General features: G+C 35.7%; 1 protein-coding gene across 3 annotated transcripts in view; it reads right to left on the reverse strand.

Moving 5' to 3' along the window:
- LOC150089714 (NCK-interacting protein with SH3 domain) overlaps positions 1-19,109 on the reverse strand; it is a 167,728-nt gene that overhangs the window by 126,233 nt on the left and 22,386 nt on the right. For all 3 annotated transcript variants that reach the window (XM_090368755.1, XM_090368754.1, XM_090368753.1), the window contains exons 2-3: positions 17,848-17,948; positions 12,161-12,273 (exon numbers count right to left, since the gene is read on the reverse strand). In XM_090368755.1, the coding sequence (XP_090224881.1) occupies positions 12,161-12,273; positions 17,848-17,948 (214 nt within the window). The remainder of the gene's footprint in view (positions 1-12,160; positions 12,274-17,847; positions 17,949-19,109) is intronic.

The raw sequence follows: 19,109 nt of genomic DNA on the forward strand, positions 1-19,109 counted from the left end.
GTGTCTGGGCAGAATTGCAGACACTTTCAAATTCAACCCTAATTCTCGGCTTTTGTTCAACAGTGACCTGTACTTGTTAAGTAATTCTGCCGGTCAAGATGCCACATATAAACTCATCTGGTATGGATCTGGATCATTGTGCATTCACTTGCAGAATTTTAAGATAATATTGATGTATCAACCTCTGTACTTAAGCTGGTTTATGACTGTGTTATTCATTAGGGATTTTTTTTTGCAAGATCAGCTGTTCTTAAATTCTGGAAAAGGGTCACATACCAAATGGTCAAAAGCTCTGTTTCTACACGTACAATTTATGCATTTAGGGGATTCCTCATTAAGGCAGTCAGCATACATGGGCTCCCCATTAGCACAATGCCTGCATGAAACTGTCTTGTGCGTTCAGTACTGTCTGATGCCCAAAGGCCAGACACCCAAACCACTTTGTTACAATAGTAAAACTCCTGAATTTCTATGATGAAAATCCCAAATACAGTCTGTCTTTTTCCTTGATATGTTTAAGAGTTCTAGGTGAGAAACCGATGATCCAATTTATAACTTGCATTTTATTTCCAGAACTAAATCTCAAATTAAGCTCTTCTTCAACCTCTTCCATAGTGAAACCACAGACTCTTAAGTTTTTATTGAAACTATTAGCATTAGTTGAGGAAAATGATGCAAGAAAGCAAGCTTATACAGCATCAGCCAAAAAAAAAAAAAAAACTTCCCATTTCACCCATCCCGTCACTGCAAATGTTTGTCTAGTTCAGTCTTAAATTTATTTAAACAATCAACTTCCACAATAACAGATGGAAGTCCGTTCCAGCAAACAACCACCTGCTGACTAAAGGCAAACTTTCACACACACACACATCTAATCTACAACTGACTTTCCTCAATTTTAATCTATGCCCTCCTCCAGGTTCTTAATCTGAGCAAACGGAATTATCCAATCAGCATTGAGCCTGCTCAAACTGTTCAAGGCCTTATACAACTCAATCAGATCATCTTGCAGGTGCCTAGTCTCCAAATGCTGCAACTTGTAGAACTTAAGCCTCTATTGGTAAGAGCACCCACCTTTGTTCCTCTCACCAATCTTGTTGCCCTTCTCTGTAGTCATTTTGGCAACTCTAAATCTTCCTAAAATGAGGCCTCCAGACCTATACACAGTACTCAAGGTGTGGTCTGACCATTGCCTTATACAAAGGGATAATTACCTTCTTGTCTCTGCTAGCAAAATTCCTATATATCATTGACAAAACTCCATCACCTGCCCTGGCAGCCCGATTGCACTGCTCAGAGAACTTCATATCTGATTGCACAATTATCCCCAGGTCGTTTTCACTGTTCAACTCCCTGAGTGTAGTACCACACAGTTGGTACGTTTCTCTTGGGTTACTGCTACCAATATGCAGTAAATACATAAAACAACAATGGTCCCAGCACCGAACCCTGGGGGACTCCACTAATAAAATTAGTCCACGTAGAGTAGTGTCCATTTATTACTGCTCTCTACTGCCTCCCACTCAACCATCCCTTTATCCATTGCAGTAACTTTCCCTTAATCCCACACCACTTCAATCTGTACAGCAGTCTTTCATGTGCAACAGAATCAAAAGCATTCCTGAAATCCAAGTATATGATATACATCTACAGAAATATACAAAATATACGTCTACAGAAAGGATAGACAGGATAGGAAGGGAGGAGGGGTTATGCTATTAGTTAAGAAACACATAAAATCCAAGGAAGTGAAGCCAGTCGACATCGCCAGACAGTGCAATGTCGTGTCAGTTTGGTGTGACATAGGCACTGGGAGATCAAAATTGAGAGTATGAGTGTGCTATAGGCCTAATGACTCTGAGGAGTATAATAAGAAACTGTACAGGGAAATAGAGTGGGCCAGTAAATCAGAGAGTCTTATAATGGGAGATTTTAATTTCCCAAATATTGACTGGAATTTGTGGGTTGGTCACTCACACACTAGCAAGACTTTTGTGGATTTATTGGATGATTATTTTCTAAATCAGCATGTTCGGGAGGCAACTAGAGGGAGTAATACTCTTGATTTGATTATCAGTAGTGATTCTGCATACGTTAAGAATCTGCAGAAAGAGGAACCAATAGGTGGCAGTGATCACAGTGTGCTGAAGTGGGATTTACTCAAAGAGGTAACTACCATCAGGGGTAAAGGGAAAGGTTATTGCTTTCGTAAAGGCGACTACGATGGATTTATTGGATGATTATTTTCTAAATCAGCATGTTCGGGAGGCAACTAGAGGGAGTAATACTCTTGATTTGATTATCAGTAGTGATTCTTCATACGTTAAGAATCTGCAGAAAGAGGAACCAATAGGTGGCAGTGATCACAGTGTGCTGAAGTGGGATTTACTCAAAGAGGTAACTACCATCAGGGGTAAAGGGAAAGGTTATTGCTTTCGTAAAGGCGACTACGATGGTCTGAGACAGTATTTAAATTCTATACAGTGGGACCAACTGATGATGTTACCAACAGCAAATTCAAAATGGGAAGCATTCAAAGAATTTATCTTGGAAGCTACTAGACTTACATACCAACTAAGAAATATTGTTCAAGGTTTAGGCCTAAATCGATGTCGGATGAACTAATGAGACATATGGCAGAGAAGAAAAATGCTTGCAATACATATAAATTAACACGTTACACAGAAGCCTATGATAGATATAAGTTCATCTGTAACCAAGTTACAAAGGAGGTTAGGCAGACGAAGGCAGAATACGAGAAAACTTTGGCAAGAGATGCAAAGAAAAACAGCAAAGAGTTCTTTACCTATGTAAACTCTAGAAGGAAGGGGATGAATCAGATTGGTCCACTTGATATCGATGGTTCAACTGTTGATGAACCTGCTCAGGTAGCTAACAAACTAAATGAATATTTTGCATTGACATTCACACGAGGAGTTATTCAGCAAGGGGAATGCCAGAGGTGTAATCAACAGTGGCAGTAAGCTAGATAATCTTGTAATAACTGAGAGTAAAGTTGAGGAGAAATTGTTGACGATAAACACAAGAAAGGCAATGGTGTGGGTGAGATCTATCAAGTTATTTTAAAGGAAGCAGCAAAGGAAGTCAGCAAACCCTTAGCCATAATTATGAGAGCGTCCTTGGACTCAGGGAAGGTACCCATAGAATGGAGATGTGCAAATGTGACCCCAATTCACAAAGGAGGATCAAAGGCTGACACAAGTAATTATAGACCTGTGAGTTTAACTTCTGTTTCAGGAAAATTAACGGAGGCACTGGTTAAAGAAGCACTGCAGGATCATCTAGACAAGACTTCAGTTATAGCTTGGACACAGCATGGTTTTGTTAAAGGGAAGTCTTGCCTGACCAATTTGATTGGATACTATGATGCAGTCACAAAAGAACGGGATGCAGGGAATAACTTTGACATTATATACTTGGATCTTAGAAAGGTTTTTGATACTGTTGCACACGGAAGACTGCTGCACAAACTGGAGCAGTGTGGCATTGGAGGCAAATTGCTGCTATGGATAAAGGGGTGGTTGAGGGGGAGAAGATAGAGAGTGGTAATCAATGGACACTGCTCAGTTATCAGTGGAGTCCCTCAGGGTTCAGTGTTAGGTTCATTATTGTTTTCTCTATTTATAAATAATATTGATGATAGTATATCAAGCTTAATGTCCAAGTTTGCAGATGCTACAAAAGTTGGCAGGGTTGTTAAGGACACTACTGACGCTATGCTGCTGCAACAGGATCTGGAAAGGTTGAGCAGATGGGCTGAGAGGTGGCAAATGAAGTTTAACATTGACAAATGTAAAGTACTACATATGGGAAACAGCAACCCCAGAGCAACGTATCAACTCGTGGTACTACACTGACAGTGGTAGAGAATGAGAAGGACCTTGGGGTAATTGTGCAGGCAGATATGAAGTTCTTTGAGCAGTGCAGACGGGCTGCAAGAGTAGCTCATGGTGTCTTATCAATGATATACATGAATTTTTCTAGCAGGGATAAGGAGGTGATTATTCCCTTGTATAAGGCAATGGTCAGGCCACACCTTGAGTACTGTATACAGGTCTGGAGGCCTCATTTCAAGAAAGATGTAGAACTGCTGGAATGAGTACAGAGAAAGTAACAAGGTTAGTGAATGGAACAAAGGGTAGCTCTTATGAAGGAAGGCTTAAGTTTTGCAAATTACAGTGTCTGGAGACTAGGCACCGGCGAGGTGATCTGATAGAGGTGTATAAAGCCTTGAATAGTTTGAGCATGCTCAATGCTGATGGGATTGTGCCTCTTGCTCAGAATAATCACCTGAGAGGGCATAAATTCAAATTGAGGAAAGACAGATGTAGGATAGATGTCTGGAAATTTGCCTTTAGCCAGCAGGTAGTTGGTTGGTGGAACAGACTTCCATCCCTAGTTCTGGAAGTTGATAGCCTAAATAAGGCTCAGCTGGACAGGTATTTTGAACGAATGGAGGGATGAAGTGGAAGTTTTTTTTTTTTTTTTTTCTGGTTGATGCTGCATAAACTTGCTTTCTTGCATCATATGCCTCTACTAATGCTAATATCAAAATTATATTTTGAATCTGTTCCTTTGTGACCATATTGTAATATCCAATCAAATTGGTCAGAGAAGACTTCCCCTTAACAAACCCATGCTGTGTCTGAACTACTACTGCAGTCTTGTGTAGGTGATCCTGCGTCACTTCTTTAACCAGTGACTCCATTATTGTCCCTCAGTACAGAAGTTAAACCAAGAGGTCTATAATTATTTGTGTCACCCTTTGAACTCCCTTTGTGAATTGTGGATACAATTGCACATCTCTAGCCCATGGAGACTTCCCCTGAATCTAAGGATGCTCTCATAATTATGGCTAAGGGTTTGTTACTTCCCTCGCTGCCTCCTTCAATATAACTGGATAGATTCCATCTGCCCCAGGTGCCTTTTTTATGTTTAACTTCATCAATTTCTCCTCCACTTTGTGCTCAGTTATTACAAAATCATTTAGCTCCATGTTAGAGTTTAGTAAACTTCTGTTCTCCCCTTCCTTACAGAATACCTCATGTGTGAATGTACAGACAAAATATTCATTCGGTTTGTCAGCTAACTGAGCAGGATTATCAACGGTCGAACCACCAACATCAAATGAACCAATCTGATTCATTCCCTTCCTTCTAGAGCCTACAAAAGTAAAGAAGTCTTTGTTGTTTTTCTTTGCGTCCTTTGCAAGGATTTCTCGTAATCAGTCTTCACTTGCCTAACCTCCTTTGTGACTTGATTACAGACTGGCTTATATCTGCCATAGCCTTCTGTGAAACCTGATAATTTATATGCATCCCATGCATTTTTCTTCTCTGCTACGAGACTCATTAGTTCATCTGACATCCATTTAGGTATAAAACTTGAACAGAATTTCATAGTTGGTATGAAAAGCCTCAAAGATTAATTCTTGAAGGCTTCTCATTTAGAATTCGCCGTTTTTAACATCATCAGTTGATCCCACCGTATTTTAAAAACTGTCTGGGACTACTGTAGTGACCGTTATGAAAACAAAAAACCCTTCCCTTTACCCTTGATGGTAGTTACATCTTTAAATAAATCCCACATCGGTACACTGTGTTCATTGTCACCTAGTGGTTCCTTTATTTGCAAATTCTTAATGCATGAATAATCACTGCTGATAATCAGATCAAGAGTATTACTCCCTCTGGTTGCTCCTTAAACACATTGCTATAGAAAACAATTCTCCAATAAATCCACAAAAGCCTTGCTAGTGTGTGTGTGTGAGTGACCAACCCACAAGTTCCAGTCAATATCTGGAAAGTTAAAATCCTCCAATAAAAGACATTCTGATTTACTGGCCCACTCTATTTCTCTGCATCATTAGGCCTATAACACACTCCTACCCTCATTTTCCCTTTCCCAGGGTTTATGTCATACCAAACAGACTCAACATTGACTGTCCACCCATGTCAACTGGATGCATTTCCTTGGAATTTATGTGTTTCTTAACTAACATCATAACCTCTCTTCCCTTCCAACCCTGTATATCCTTTCTGTATACATTGTACTCCCCAAAATCCAATTCTGCACTGCTTATATCTGTGTGACACCATGTCTCTGACATCCCAACAATATCTGCCTTTGATGTCTTGATCAGCACTTCAAATTCTCAAATATCCTCAAGAATCGCTTCTTTTGCATTTCTTTTGGTACATCATATACTAGTATTGTAGGGTATGGTAATTTGTGTGTCAGAATGCAGTCCCTCAACAGAGATAGTAGAAGACTGTCTAATCCTCTCCAAATCTTCTTTATTTATAGTTTCAAATAGAACCCCTTTGTTCCTAACAATCCTAAAGTTTTTAATTTTAACATCTTTATACAGTTGTGCCCCCGTATCCGCTGATTCAGTTAGCAGTTTTTTCAGTTAGGAAAAAAACTTAACACGTACTATTCATGTGTCTAATATGATGCTTCCCCTTATTTTTTAAAATTTCACGTATGGTTTGGTCACCAACATTATAATGGTTCTTTAGAGATTTAATGGATGCACAGTTTTCAAACTTGAATAAGTTCAAGTTTTGTTTTAATTTGAAAGCACAACTCTTGCATTTGCCTATCATTTTCATGATTTCTAAAATAAAAAAAAAAGTTACTACAAAAAAAAAATTCCAACATCCCTGACATAAATAACAAAACAAAATTTGTCCTTTCTTTTTTTTTCTTTTTGTTTTGAGTGGTAGGTGTGAAGACAATGGGGGTTGAAAGAGAATAGGTACACTAATCTCCCAATGACGACTTATAACGCCGGTTCTTGTCTCTCATTCACGACTTGCAAAATATCTGTTTATACCTATTCTAGTTATTACTTGAATTTTAAGATTTCTGGTCGATTTTTTTTTTTTTAATTTGGAGTCTTGAAGTGGTTCTGGTTAATAAACCAATCCCGGTAAATCGAGAGTCTGCTGTACAGTCAGTCCTCGTATAGCACGATAGTTGTGTTCCTAGAAACCCTCGTGCAATGCAAAATTGTGCAATATAAACAACAGGCCCTATGGGAAAAATAGGGTAGGTGCCGACCACCCAAGATTGAACACACATCGGTAACCAAAACATTACCAAACACAATAAATAATTGTAATAAAATACTTACGTATTTTATAACGATTAAAATACATAGTAAAAAATAATATTATAATTTTTATAATATTTTTTATTACTATATTATATTTTATTATAATATAATAAATAATAAAAAATATGTATTTTATTATGACTAGTAATAAAATATTGCTAATGCTTTTGCTTCTATCGTAAGCAAACTGTTTTTTGTTTGATTTTCTATCCAAACAGATGACAGCCGTTCCATCTCTTCCAATTCTTTGTGTCTTAATCTAATGGATTTTAATTACACTTTGAGTTCTTCCTGCTATGAAATTTGTTTTTATTTTCTCTGCATTCTTTGTAATTCTCGGCGTTGCCTCATTTAGGCCTGTAGCACGTGCAATATCACATGGTCTTTCATTTTGCTCAAAGCGTTTCACAGTTTCATATTTTTTCGCTATCGACAGTGGCGGACTGGCCACAAGCCTTACCAGGGAAACCCCGGTGGCCGGTGTGATTTTGGCCATAAACACTAGTGTGAGGCCACTACAAATTTTCCCGGGTAAGAATTTTTGACCCAGTCCGCCTATGTTTATCGATATTGCTTTTTTTTTTTTCTGTCTGAATCTGCAGTGTCTTCACCAGGACGCTTCCTTTTCACACCTTTTAAGTATTTTACTCATTTTTAGGGAATAAAGCACAATTACAAAACAAGGAGGCATGCTTGATACACATAAACAAGCTGCGCACGTCTAGCAACTGAATAAACAACGTAAAGGCAGAGATACACTATTAACCCACCGTAAAGATACACTATTAACACCTCACATTTTACTAAAGCACATTTCTAGGGGTTACTACCATAAAACAATAAAAACAATTTCCAGTTGCATTTCTACTAGTGGAATCTGTTATAAACTGGTAGTAAACTCCATCTAATTGCATTCGCGATAATACCGATAGCTGGAATTTTATGTTATTATGGTGAAATGTGTTTCTCCTTCACTGATATAAAACACATAAATACATTTTCAGAATCTCCTCTTCATTTGTATCGTGTTGTGTTCAGTTGGGGTGATTCCGCGTTCAACTGCTATTCCTTGTAAACACAAAGGCAAATCGTGCATAAGCGAATTCGGTTCGTGTTATAAGATATCGTTCCCCGATTTATAAATCGTCTATGATCGAATTCGTGTAATGTAAACACGTTATATGAGGACTGATTGTACTTTATTATTACCATATTTAATGTTGGTAATGTCTTACTGTGTGTTTAATTTATCAATTAAACTTTATTATATGTATGTATGTACAAGAAAATCATGCTATATGTGGGGTCAGCAGGTGCTCGCTTATATCCGCGGTTTCAGCCATCCATCGTAGGTCTTGGAACGTATTCTCTGCGGATACAGGGGTCTTACTGTACTCTTGTCATAAGGATTTAGTGATTGCATACTCGACTTCTGAACCAGAAGTTAATTTAGAATTATCAGTTGGTCTGAATATAGCAATATTCTGTTGAGTGTTCAGAGTTTGAGAAATATCCCTATCCGGCTCTGAAACTTTACTATCACCCAAGTCAGACTGGTATGATCTTATACTGGGGTAATGTCTATCCTCATAGCTCCATATTTAACTCATGGAGCTATGAGGAAGGACAGATGGGGGTATGATCTAACAAGCATTGAAGTCCTGCAGTAGTTGATGCTGCCAGAATGAGATCATCAGTGTCCAATGGAGCAAAGGAAACTGAACTTCAACCCTTCTAATAGGCTTATCTTAATTCTTGTAAAAGTGTTTACTGCTCCATTCTCATTGTCGACAGATTTTTAAACAAGATCACCTATTTCTATTATGGATTACCTCTAATCTCTCTGAGCATAAGCACATCATAAATACTGCTTCCTCACCATCAAAAAAACTGGATTTCCTTTTTTTTTTGCTCTGCGATTTATTCTAAACAACTATTCATTCAATACAAATCTCAAATCTTCCATACTATGGAATACTGTTGATCTTGGCGGGTCTTTAAATAATGTATCCAATAATAAGTTGAAGAATAGAGGTGATATCACCCCACCTTACACCATCAGATGAGTGTACGACCTCACACTGGCCCTTTGCAAACTCAAGGTTTAAAGACTTAGCACCTCAAATGCCTGCCTTGCTATAGGGTGTTGCCTGTATGCCTTGGTGTATACCAAGACATGCAGGCAACACCCTATAGCAATATATATATATATATTTAAAATAGACAAAAAGGTAAATATCAGTGTATTTGTGTATTTGGTAGGGGAGTTGGGCTATCAGGTGTAATAACCATGGAAGAATTGAGAGAACCTTTATGCTAAAAAACAAATTACCTGAAATAAAATGCAAATATAAGCATAATTATTGTAAGTACCTAAAGCTGTGGGTCCTAGGACTTTAACTACTTCGACTGGGGGTCAGGAGTGCAAATCGTAGGAGCCACTGCAATAAGCCAGGTCTCTGTTTCTGTTATGATGTACACATAAAAAGTATACGTATACATCATAGCCAACCCAACAGAGACCAGAAGGAAGAATAAAAGAATAAATAAACTTAAAAATATATATATAAATAAAAAATAATAATAATAAATAAATAAGTTTATGCCGATGGAATCCTGTGTGAAAAGAAGAATGAAATATAAAATCAAAGAAATCAAAGAGATGGGGATCAAAACAAGAAAACTTACTGTCTGTATGGACCGGAAGACGTTGAAAGACAATGGTGACCAAAGGAGAGAGCCGAGTGTTCACGTGCAGTGTATATATGTCAGTTGAAGAGGCCCTGTGGGGAAGGGAAGGTGTGAATTCATAAACAGGAACTGTACCCATGTGACGGGGAAGTGAGCAATTAAACAGATGAGGCAAAAAGCCAGCAGAGGGAGAAACAAAAACTAACAAGAGTGATAGTAGAGAAATAGCATCTCGATATTGCTTTCGGCCAACCTAATTGATCACAAGAAATAAAATGTAGTAAAAAGAACAGCAAAAAGTAATTGGAATGGAGGTGAATAAAGTAGTGCTTGAGCTGTTCAGGGTTGCAAACCTGTACCACAGTTGGTCTCTGGACGGATGACTGGACAATTACCTCGTATTTTTGTCTCGTGTGTTTTTGTCTATATATATATATATATATATATATACAGGGTGATTCATTACCAGTGCGACAAACTTGCAGGAGGTGTAGGGGGCACAAAGACGAATCGGAATCACATAGCATTGCAGGGTCTGAAATGCCTTCGTCATACGGTAGAGGATGTTGAACGGGAGGTCGCGATCCCGCTGGAAGTCAGCATTTGCGAACTGTTTCTGTTGAAGAAACCAAGTAGCAAAAGTCCTCGGAGTGGATAATCCGCAGGCTCCAATGATTGGACGCGTTGCAGATGGTATGAAATCATTTGGTCCTCCATACAGTGGATTGGGAAATACCCAATCGTTGGCCTATCGCTCGAGTACTCGTACTCGGATTGCCTTCTGCAAGACGCAGGACATTCTCCTCATTGTCTGGCATCCTAGTCATTCGCTCTCGATTCATGGTACTTCTCCAGAAACAACCAGTCTCACGTAACCTTCTGTGCACACGTGTGAAAATCATATGATGAGCAGCACGCCTGTGCGGGAAACGTTCCTTGTACAAGCGCAGAGCGGAAAGCCTGTTACAGTCCACAGCTCCATACGCGAGGTGCACGTCGGCCAGTTCAACGTTTGAATACTCGTCCATCCTACTGCCTCGGGAACCGGTTCACAAATGTTGACTTCCAGCGGGATCGCTGTTCACGCGACCTCCCGTTCAACGTCTTCTACAGCATGACGAAAGCATTTCGGACCCTGCAATGCTATGTGATTCCGATTCGTCTTTGTGCCCCTACACCTCCTGCAAGTTTGTCGCACTGGTAGTGAATCACCCTGTGTGTGTGTGTATATATATATATATATATATATATATATATATATATATATATTTTTTTTTTTTTTTTTTAAATAAATAAGAAAAGAAACACTTTTTTAAATGTACAATGTGATTACTACAATCAAACTGTGAGTGTTATCAAATATAAATGAGATGAAAGTGACGAGAGAGAGCATCGGTAGACGTATGGAAAACTGGAGTTATTGCTGGAACCACTAAATAACATTAAAATTACTATTTTTTTTTATGAATTTTTCCTTCTACATTTGAAACACAAAAGATATGAAACGTATGGATAAATTGGATGGGGGGACTTCAGTACACCTGTTGTTATAGCCACAAATTTGTGGGGTGCTAGGGGTTGCCCTTCTCTCTGGAAATATTATATACTCCCAGAGGGGAGAATTATGCATCTATTATTACTAAATTTTGGGAAGAGAAAAAAAAAAAAAAAAAAAAAGATGATGAATGCCAAAAAAAAGCTGTGCTGTTGCATCAGGCATCACTAAACACATTCCAGCTTGGGTGCATGCCCAAGGTGGGATATATCACGATGCAAGCTTTGAAATCATACCCTCAATCTTAACCACCATATTAACCTGATGTAGCTCTGAATGATTTCTATCCTTTCCCAAATCTAAAAACTCTGAAAGATTTACATTTCCCTTGATGACTATGTGGTTATAAGTGCCATGTATAGGGTAAAATATAATGGCTTCTTTAGGAAAGGAACTTCAAGCCTTGAATACCATTTGAATAAATATATAACATTGGGGTGACTATACTGAAAAACAAAGTACCTTACAGCTGGTTATAGTTATATTTTTGTGTCATGTATTATTTCCCAGGTAATGAACAGTGATATGAAAACAAATCACTAAAAAAAAAAAAAATGCACATCAAGACCCCCATTAAAATACAACATTAAATCCCTAAAAGAACATTAAAAAAATTTCATAAACAAATTTAAAACGAACAGTTACCTTTTTTTTTTATTGAAACTTTCTCAAAACTAACAAATACATTTTTAATGAAGAATATAAAATGCATATATAAAATAACATAATATAATATATTAAAACAGTATAATACATTAAACTTAAATAAATACCTCCAACATCTCCTTCTTTGTATGAAGAAGTAGGATTATCAGTATGTAGACCACCACTGGAGGAATCTGGTGGCAATTCCTTTGAAATCTTGGAATGCTTTTCTGCTAACTGCCTATGAATGAAATTTGATTTTTATTTTAATGAATCACTTTGTTAAAGCACATAGTTCAAATAAAATTTAATAAAACAGGAGATTCAAAGTCCATTATTTCAGTGAACCATGATTTTGTAAAACGAAGGCACTTCAAATGTGAGATATCATATTCCAAGACAAGGTAAGAAACAAATATTTTTCCTGACTTTTCATAATTTTAGGAGCCATTTTATCAAATATTATATCAAGCCTCAACAAATAAGTTCAAGATCCAGTCACTACCTCATGCTTGATATTGGCCAGTTTGTTAAATAAAATGAAAATTAAAGCTTTTAGATTTTTTCACGAGACTAACTTCTATCTATATGTTAAATTCATTATAAATGATATATTAACCTACCAACAAACTGAAGCAACACAAATCAAATGTTAGGCTGACCTGGAAAATACTAATCTCCCAAGCTGGATTTCTTAGTTGCCATGGCAACCATGTTTGTTAAACTCTGTCATAATAACTGGTTGCACCCTTACCAAGTGAGGGTGGCACTCCCGACAAATGGGAAACCATTGCAATAGAATGGAAAAGGATGTTCCATCTTACATTATTAGTACTGGTAAATGACAAGTTAGTAAGCTTATACAGACCAGCCAAAAATAACCACTATTCACCTTATCTGTCCATCCTTTCTAATTCTTCTCACACATCTAATTTTTTCTTAAATTTATTCGAACTACATACTTCCACACCAGATGGCAGTTTGTTCCAACAATCAATTACTCTCAGGCTGAAAGCAAATTTTCTTACATCTATCCTGCAGTTATTCATTTTCAATTAAAGTTTATATCTCCTTATATGCTTGTCTGAGAAAAAGTAAGAATAGCATCATTATTAAGTTTAATCAAACCATTTTAACACCTTAAACACTTCATTCAGGTCTCCTAGCAAGTTTTTAGTTTGAAAGTGGTACAATTTTTTTGTATATATAAAAAAAAAATTTCCCTCTCTTTTTTTTTTTTATGATGGCATTTCTCCACCCATTCTAAAAGATCTACATTTTTATTAAAATGAGGCTTCCAGACCTGTATATATTCAGATGTGACCTAATCATTGCCTTATACAATTGGATAATCAATTCCTCTTCCCTGCTGGCAAAATTCTGGTATGTGATTCACAGAAACTCTATCAGCTGTACCGGCATTCAAGCAAACTGTCAGAACTGCTCAGAGAACTTCATGTCAGACACTACTAATCCCTAGGTTTCTTTCATTCTTCAATACTTCAAGGATAGCATACCACCTAGGTGGTATGCTATTCTGGGATTACTGCTGCTCATATGCAGTATCTTGCATTCACCAAACCTATTAAACCTCACTGCCACTTCACAACCTGTCTGCCTAATTAATCTAGGGTTTGCTGCAATAGTATGACTTGATTCCTGCCATTAACCATTCTAACAACTTTTGCAAACTTAGACAATAAGCTTGATATGCTTTCACCAATATCTTTAATAAATACTGTAAACAATAAAGGTTCTACCACTAAGTCCAAGAAGAGCAGTGTCCATTTATAAAACTCCCTCTGTTTTCTGCCAACCATTTATCCATAACAGTAACTTACCCTTAATGCCACACACTCCATTTTGTACAGCAGTCTTTTGTGAAGTACAGTGTCAAAATCTAAGATTTCAAAATATAAGAGCAATGAAGCTCAATCCTTCCTACTTAAGTACTATTTGAAAATTATAAAGATTTTACTCATACCTTTTGATAGGAAAATTTTTCAGCCTGACGCTCACATCAAATTGCTCCAATTAATAGATTATGTGAAAGGGCTAAATTTATAACACAATATATTATGCTTTAAAACCATTGTTAATATATACGAGTTTCTTAAAAACTAATCTTGTATTCAATTTCCATTATCTACTGACTGCCAAAAGGAAGAGCAAAGCATAGCAGATGTACATCAACTCATCCAAAACTAAACCAACTAGCAATATCAGACTGGAAACCGAAGACAATTGTCAAAATTACTTAAAAATTACTTAAAATATTTTTGACTAAACTTCTTTATAAGGGACTAGGTTATTTTGGTATGATCCATGCTCACAAGAAGTAAAGTGACACACTTAACAATATCCACTCGCTTATATAATAAGATTCAATTAAAATTATCACTCTGTGATGAGATTATTTTTGTTAACCAATGTAAATAGTGCTATTTACACATGTGCGTCCACGAGTCCGAAATAGTGTATGGTCTATGTACTTTTATAGAGTTAGGGTTTAACTTCATCGAGTGTTTCGGCTATTAAGAGCTTTGTATATTCATGTTGTGTATTAATTACTCTTGCCTCATTAAAAAGAAAAACATGGTTCTCATGGATGGCATGAAAGGAAAGTTCAGATGCACCTGTTTATATAAGTTTTATATAACTTGGTTTTATTCAACATTATGGAATCACAGTTAATCAAATCCCATGATATATAGAGCGAATAATTATCATCTGCATTAGAGATGTAGATGTTAATTATTATTAACATACGAGACTTAAATTCACTTTAGAGTAAACAAGATAAATACTAGACACAGAAACAAAATACACTGTTTATTTCTGGCTAATAATAGATATGTTGCATGAACGGAGGGTAAAACACACTTCTATAGTAGAGATGAAATGATACATTATCTAGGAGGGGAGGGAGATAGTAGTAGAAACACTCAAAATTATGTAATGGAATTAACTATACCACATAATGACATTATATTTAATAATACAGATAGGCAGGGTAATAATTCAAACCTCAGTGTCGTAAATTTATCCTCATACAATTTATCCACGGTTCAAACAAATCTCCTTAAATTCAATTACTGTTTGTTTTTTCGGAAGTCGTGACCCTAATATACCCAAACTATCTAAAGAAAAAAGGATCAGTTTACAAAAATTAAGAAAAAATGATAATATTGTAATACAAAGAGTAGATAAAGAGGACACTGTGGTTGTCTTAAACAGGAAGGATTATATTGAGAAATTAAATGATATCATATCCGATAACTCAGTGGTTTTCAACCAGGGTGCCGCAACAACATTCCAGGGGTGCCACGTAATTTGGGTTTAAGTTACTTAAACTTATTATTTTTTAATTTATGTTTATTTCATTATAAAAAGGTATACAGTATCTTTTTCATTTTGTGGTGATCTATAATTGATGTTTACTTAGTACCTCTCTGTAAAGAATAAAATTATATACTGTATATATATATATATAATTTGTATTATGAAAATGTAATTTTTATAATAATATTAATAAATATCATATAACATATATATTTTTTAATATTGTACACACACACACACACACACACACACACACACACACACACACACACACACACACACACACACACACACACACAGAGAATTGGATCTAACAGGCAGAAAATTGAGTAGGGTGCCGCAAAATAAAATAAATTACTTAGGGGTACCGTTATTTAAAAAAGGTTGAAAACCACTGCCACAACTCAACCTCAAATGGAAAATAGAAGTACGTTCGACAACTTGATAAAACAGTATAATAACACTCTAATTGAATACAGGAAGAAAGACTATATTACAATGGCTACATTAAAGAATCTAAAAGCTAGAACCAATAATGTACCTACCCTGTTTGGACAAATCAAGTTGCATAAAACAGGTTATCCGAATAGACCTACTGTCTCCTACAAAAATTCGGCCTTTGCATCTCTTGCATCATATTTATATAATATTATAAAACTTTTACATCTTATTTTAAAATTCAGTCACTTTTTAATAAATTAAAAGACAAAAAGTTAGATAATGATGATAAACTGTTTTCCCCAGATGTTGTCTCATTATAGATGTTAATTATTTGCTCGATACATTATGGGATTTGATTAACTGTGATTCCATAATGTTGAATAAAACCAAGTTACCAAAAACTGAAATATTTTATTTAATCAGATTTCTCATTTAAACCAATTACATTGATTTTCAATCGAACATCTACAGACAAATTTTTGGACTTCCGATGGGACTTAGCTTGAGTGGCCTTGTCGCAGAAATTTATCTTAACAATATTGAATAATTACATTTAAATCCTTATATATATTCCCAGTTTAACATTTTATGGTCGGTATCTAGATGATATCCTTGTTACTTTTCATAAAGATATTGTAATTAATCTCATGGATTCTTTAAACAAAATTCACGTGAGACTTAAATTCACTTTAGAGGAGGAGAAACTGGGAGAGAAATCTATAAATTTTCTTAACTTTAAGCTAACAAGAGTAACAATAATATACATTTAAAAATATATTGCAAACCAACAAACACAGGAAAATTTTTACTTTATTCAAGTTATCAAAACTTGAATAATGTTGAGATTATTGAGATTACTGCAGACAAGTTAGTACTTGCTGTAGAATCCAATCTCCCATGCTAACTTATAATCATCCCGTGGATTTTTCTTCTTTGTCAATAGTCTCATCAGTTCATCTGACATCCTAAATCTTGAACCACATCCCTCAGTTGGTATAATTTTTTATGATGGCATTCTACATAATATTTTGAATAAATTCAAGGAAGAACTGCACATATTATTTTGTTCTTCTTTGAATTTATTCAAACTACTCACTTCCACAATAATAAATGAATGTTTGTTCCAAAAATCAACCTGCTTGCTGACGGAAAATATCTATCCATTCCAAACTATTCCTTCCTCAATTTAAATTTATATCCTGTTGTGTGTAATCTGAGCACAAGGAAGGATACTATCAGCATTTAGCTGAATAAATTCATTCAAAGATTTTAACAAACAGATCTCCTCAGCATCTAGTCTCCAGATGTTGCAATTTTTAGAACCAAATATTTTTCTGGTAACAGCACCTTTCTGTTCCCCCTCACCAATCTCATTGCTCTTCTCTGCACCCATTCCAACAGCTCTACATCCTTCCTAAAATGAGGCATCCAGACCTGTAGGCAGTACTCAAGATGAGGCCTAACAATTGCCCTGTACAACAGGATAACTATCTTCATATTCCTGCTGGCAAAATTCCTGTATGTCATTGACAAAACCCCATGAGCTGTCTATCAGCCCATTTACACTGCTCAGAGAACTCCAGAATTACCCCATCTTTTTCATTCTCCACTAGCCTCCCCTATAGTACCCCCCCACACACACACACTGCTGCTTCCTATTCTTGAACTGCAACATTGAACCCTGAAAGCTCCACTAATAACATTAGTCTACAAAGAGCAATATCCATTAATAACCACTCTCCTTTCCCTTAATGCCACACCTGCTCCAATTTGTACAGTGTATAGGCTTGGCACCTGAAAATATATTCATGGTTGCAATAAACATTCCTTACACAATTAATGAAATATACATAGATAATATATCTACATAGGTTTTTATACTATGTATATTACCACCTTATCACAATTATACAGAATTTTTTTTAAAGGTTGATGCCACGTAAGTTTCCTCTCATTTTATTAATATTAATAATAATAATGACTAGTTTCTCAGATAAAAGGAATGCTCTGTAAGCAAGAAAAAAAGACTCACCGAACAACCCGCTTCTGGTGATGAGAATAGTTTCCATCACTTTTATTACGCAATGCTTCTAATATTTGCTCAATTAGACTTAAATATGCAACTGGTGTCATCTGAAATAGATAAAATAAGGGAAAAAGAAATAAAATAATTGCCAATGCTAAAATAATTAAAATTTTTCTTTAACTTTTTAAAGTGTATTTAAAGCCAAAAAAAAACATATATATATAAAATAATCAGAATCTCAGATATGTTAAAAAATGTAGGGAACATTTCAAACCAATGGTAAACTTCTAGTGCAGCTACAACAACGTCTCAATTTTAAACTTGAGAAAAGAGACCTAGTATGTTACCTGAAATTTATTAGAGAACATCTTCTAGTCTGGAAGAATAAATATAATGATAATTATGATTCATAATACATATATAATGGTAAAGGTAAGAAAAACTATTAAAGAAAAAAAAATTTGAAATATTATTTAAAAAAAGTGGTGCTATTCTTTTTCATCTATTCCTGGTATGAAATATTTCTGTGCTATTCTAACAACAAGATGAGCTTCACTAAAGTTTTCATCATGTATATTTCTTTATTTGCAAATTATTAAAACTATTAATTTTGATATTTACAAAAAATGAAAGCAACTTAGAAAACATGTTAGTTAAATTTAATTTCCACTTTGAGCACTAAATAGAAGAAAAAATTCAAAGAAATACAGAAATTTTGTATTGCAGTTCTTAATTCTTTAGGAATTAATTACAATACCAGACAAAAGTTTTTTTCATCGTACCTCTGGAATGAAAGTTGGTTATTCTGAACAAAATTAATGTCCTGATTATGAAATTATCAATCTTTTACTTCTGTCACGTCGACATCAAAAAAACACAAGCATTTTTTAAATTCCTTATTTTTATACAATATCAGCATACATGGCTGTAATTATTACACACAATATATGTTACTTAGACATGTTTCCCACTCAATGATTTCCTTTTATACTCCAGATTGCTTTCCCATTTAAGGATCCAACAGTAATCTCCCATCATGGCAGAGTCCCAGCAACCTTGGTATTGTTTTTTCCATTGCAGATACGTCCCGGTGGAAGCACTCTCCCTGTTCATCACTGACATCTGCTAAGTTTTCAGGAAAGAAATCCAGATGGGAATGAAAGAAATGCATTTTCAATGACATTCGGCACCCCACATTCTTGTAACATTTCAGAAACTTTGTCACCAGTTGCTCATAGTTCTCTTCTTCTCTCTTTCCAAGGAATCCA

The sequence above is a fragment of the Mastigoproctus giganteus genome, chromosome 2, assembly GCF_048544385.1.
Source record: "Mastigoproctus giganteus isolate SK-2022 chromosome 2, ASM4854438v1, whole genome shotgun sequence".
Classification (NCBI taxonomy): domain Eukaryota; kingdom Metazoa; phylum Arthropoda; class Arachnida; order Uropygi; family Thelyphonidae; genus Mastigoproctus; species Mastigoproctus giganteus.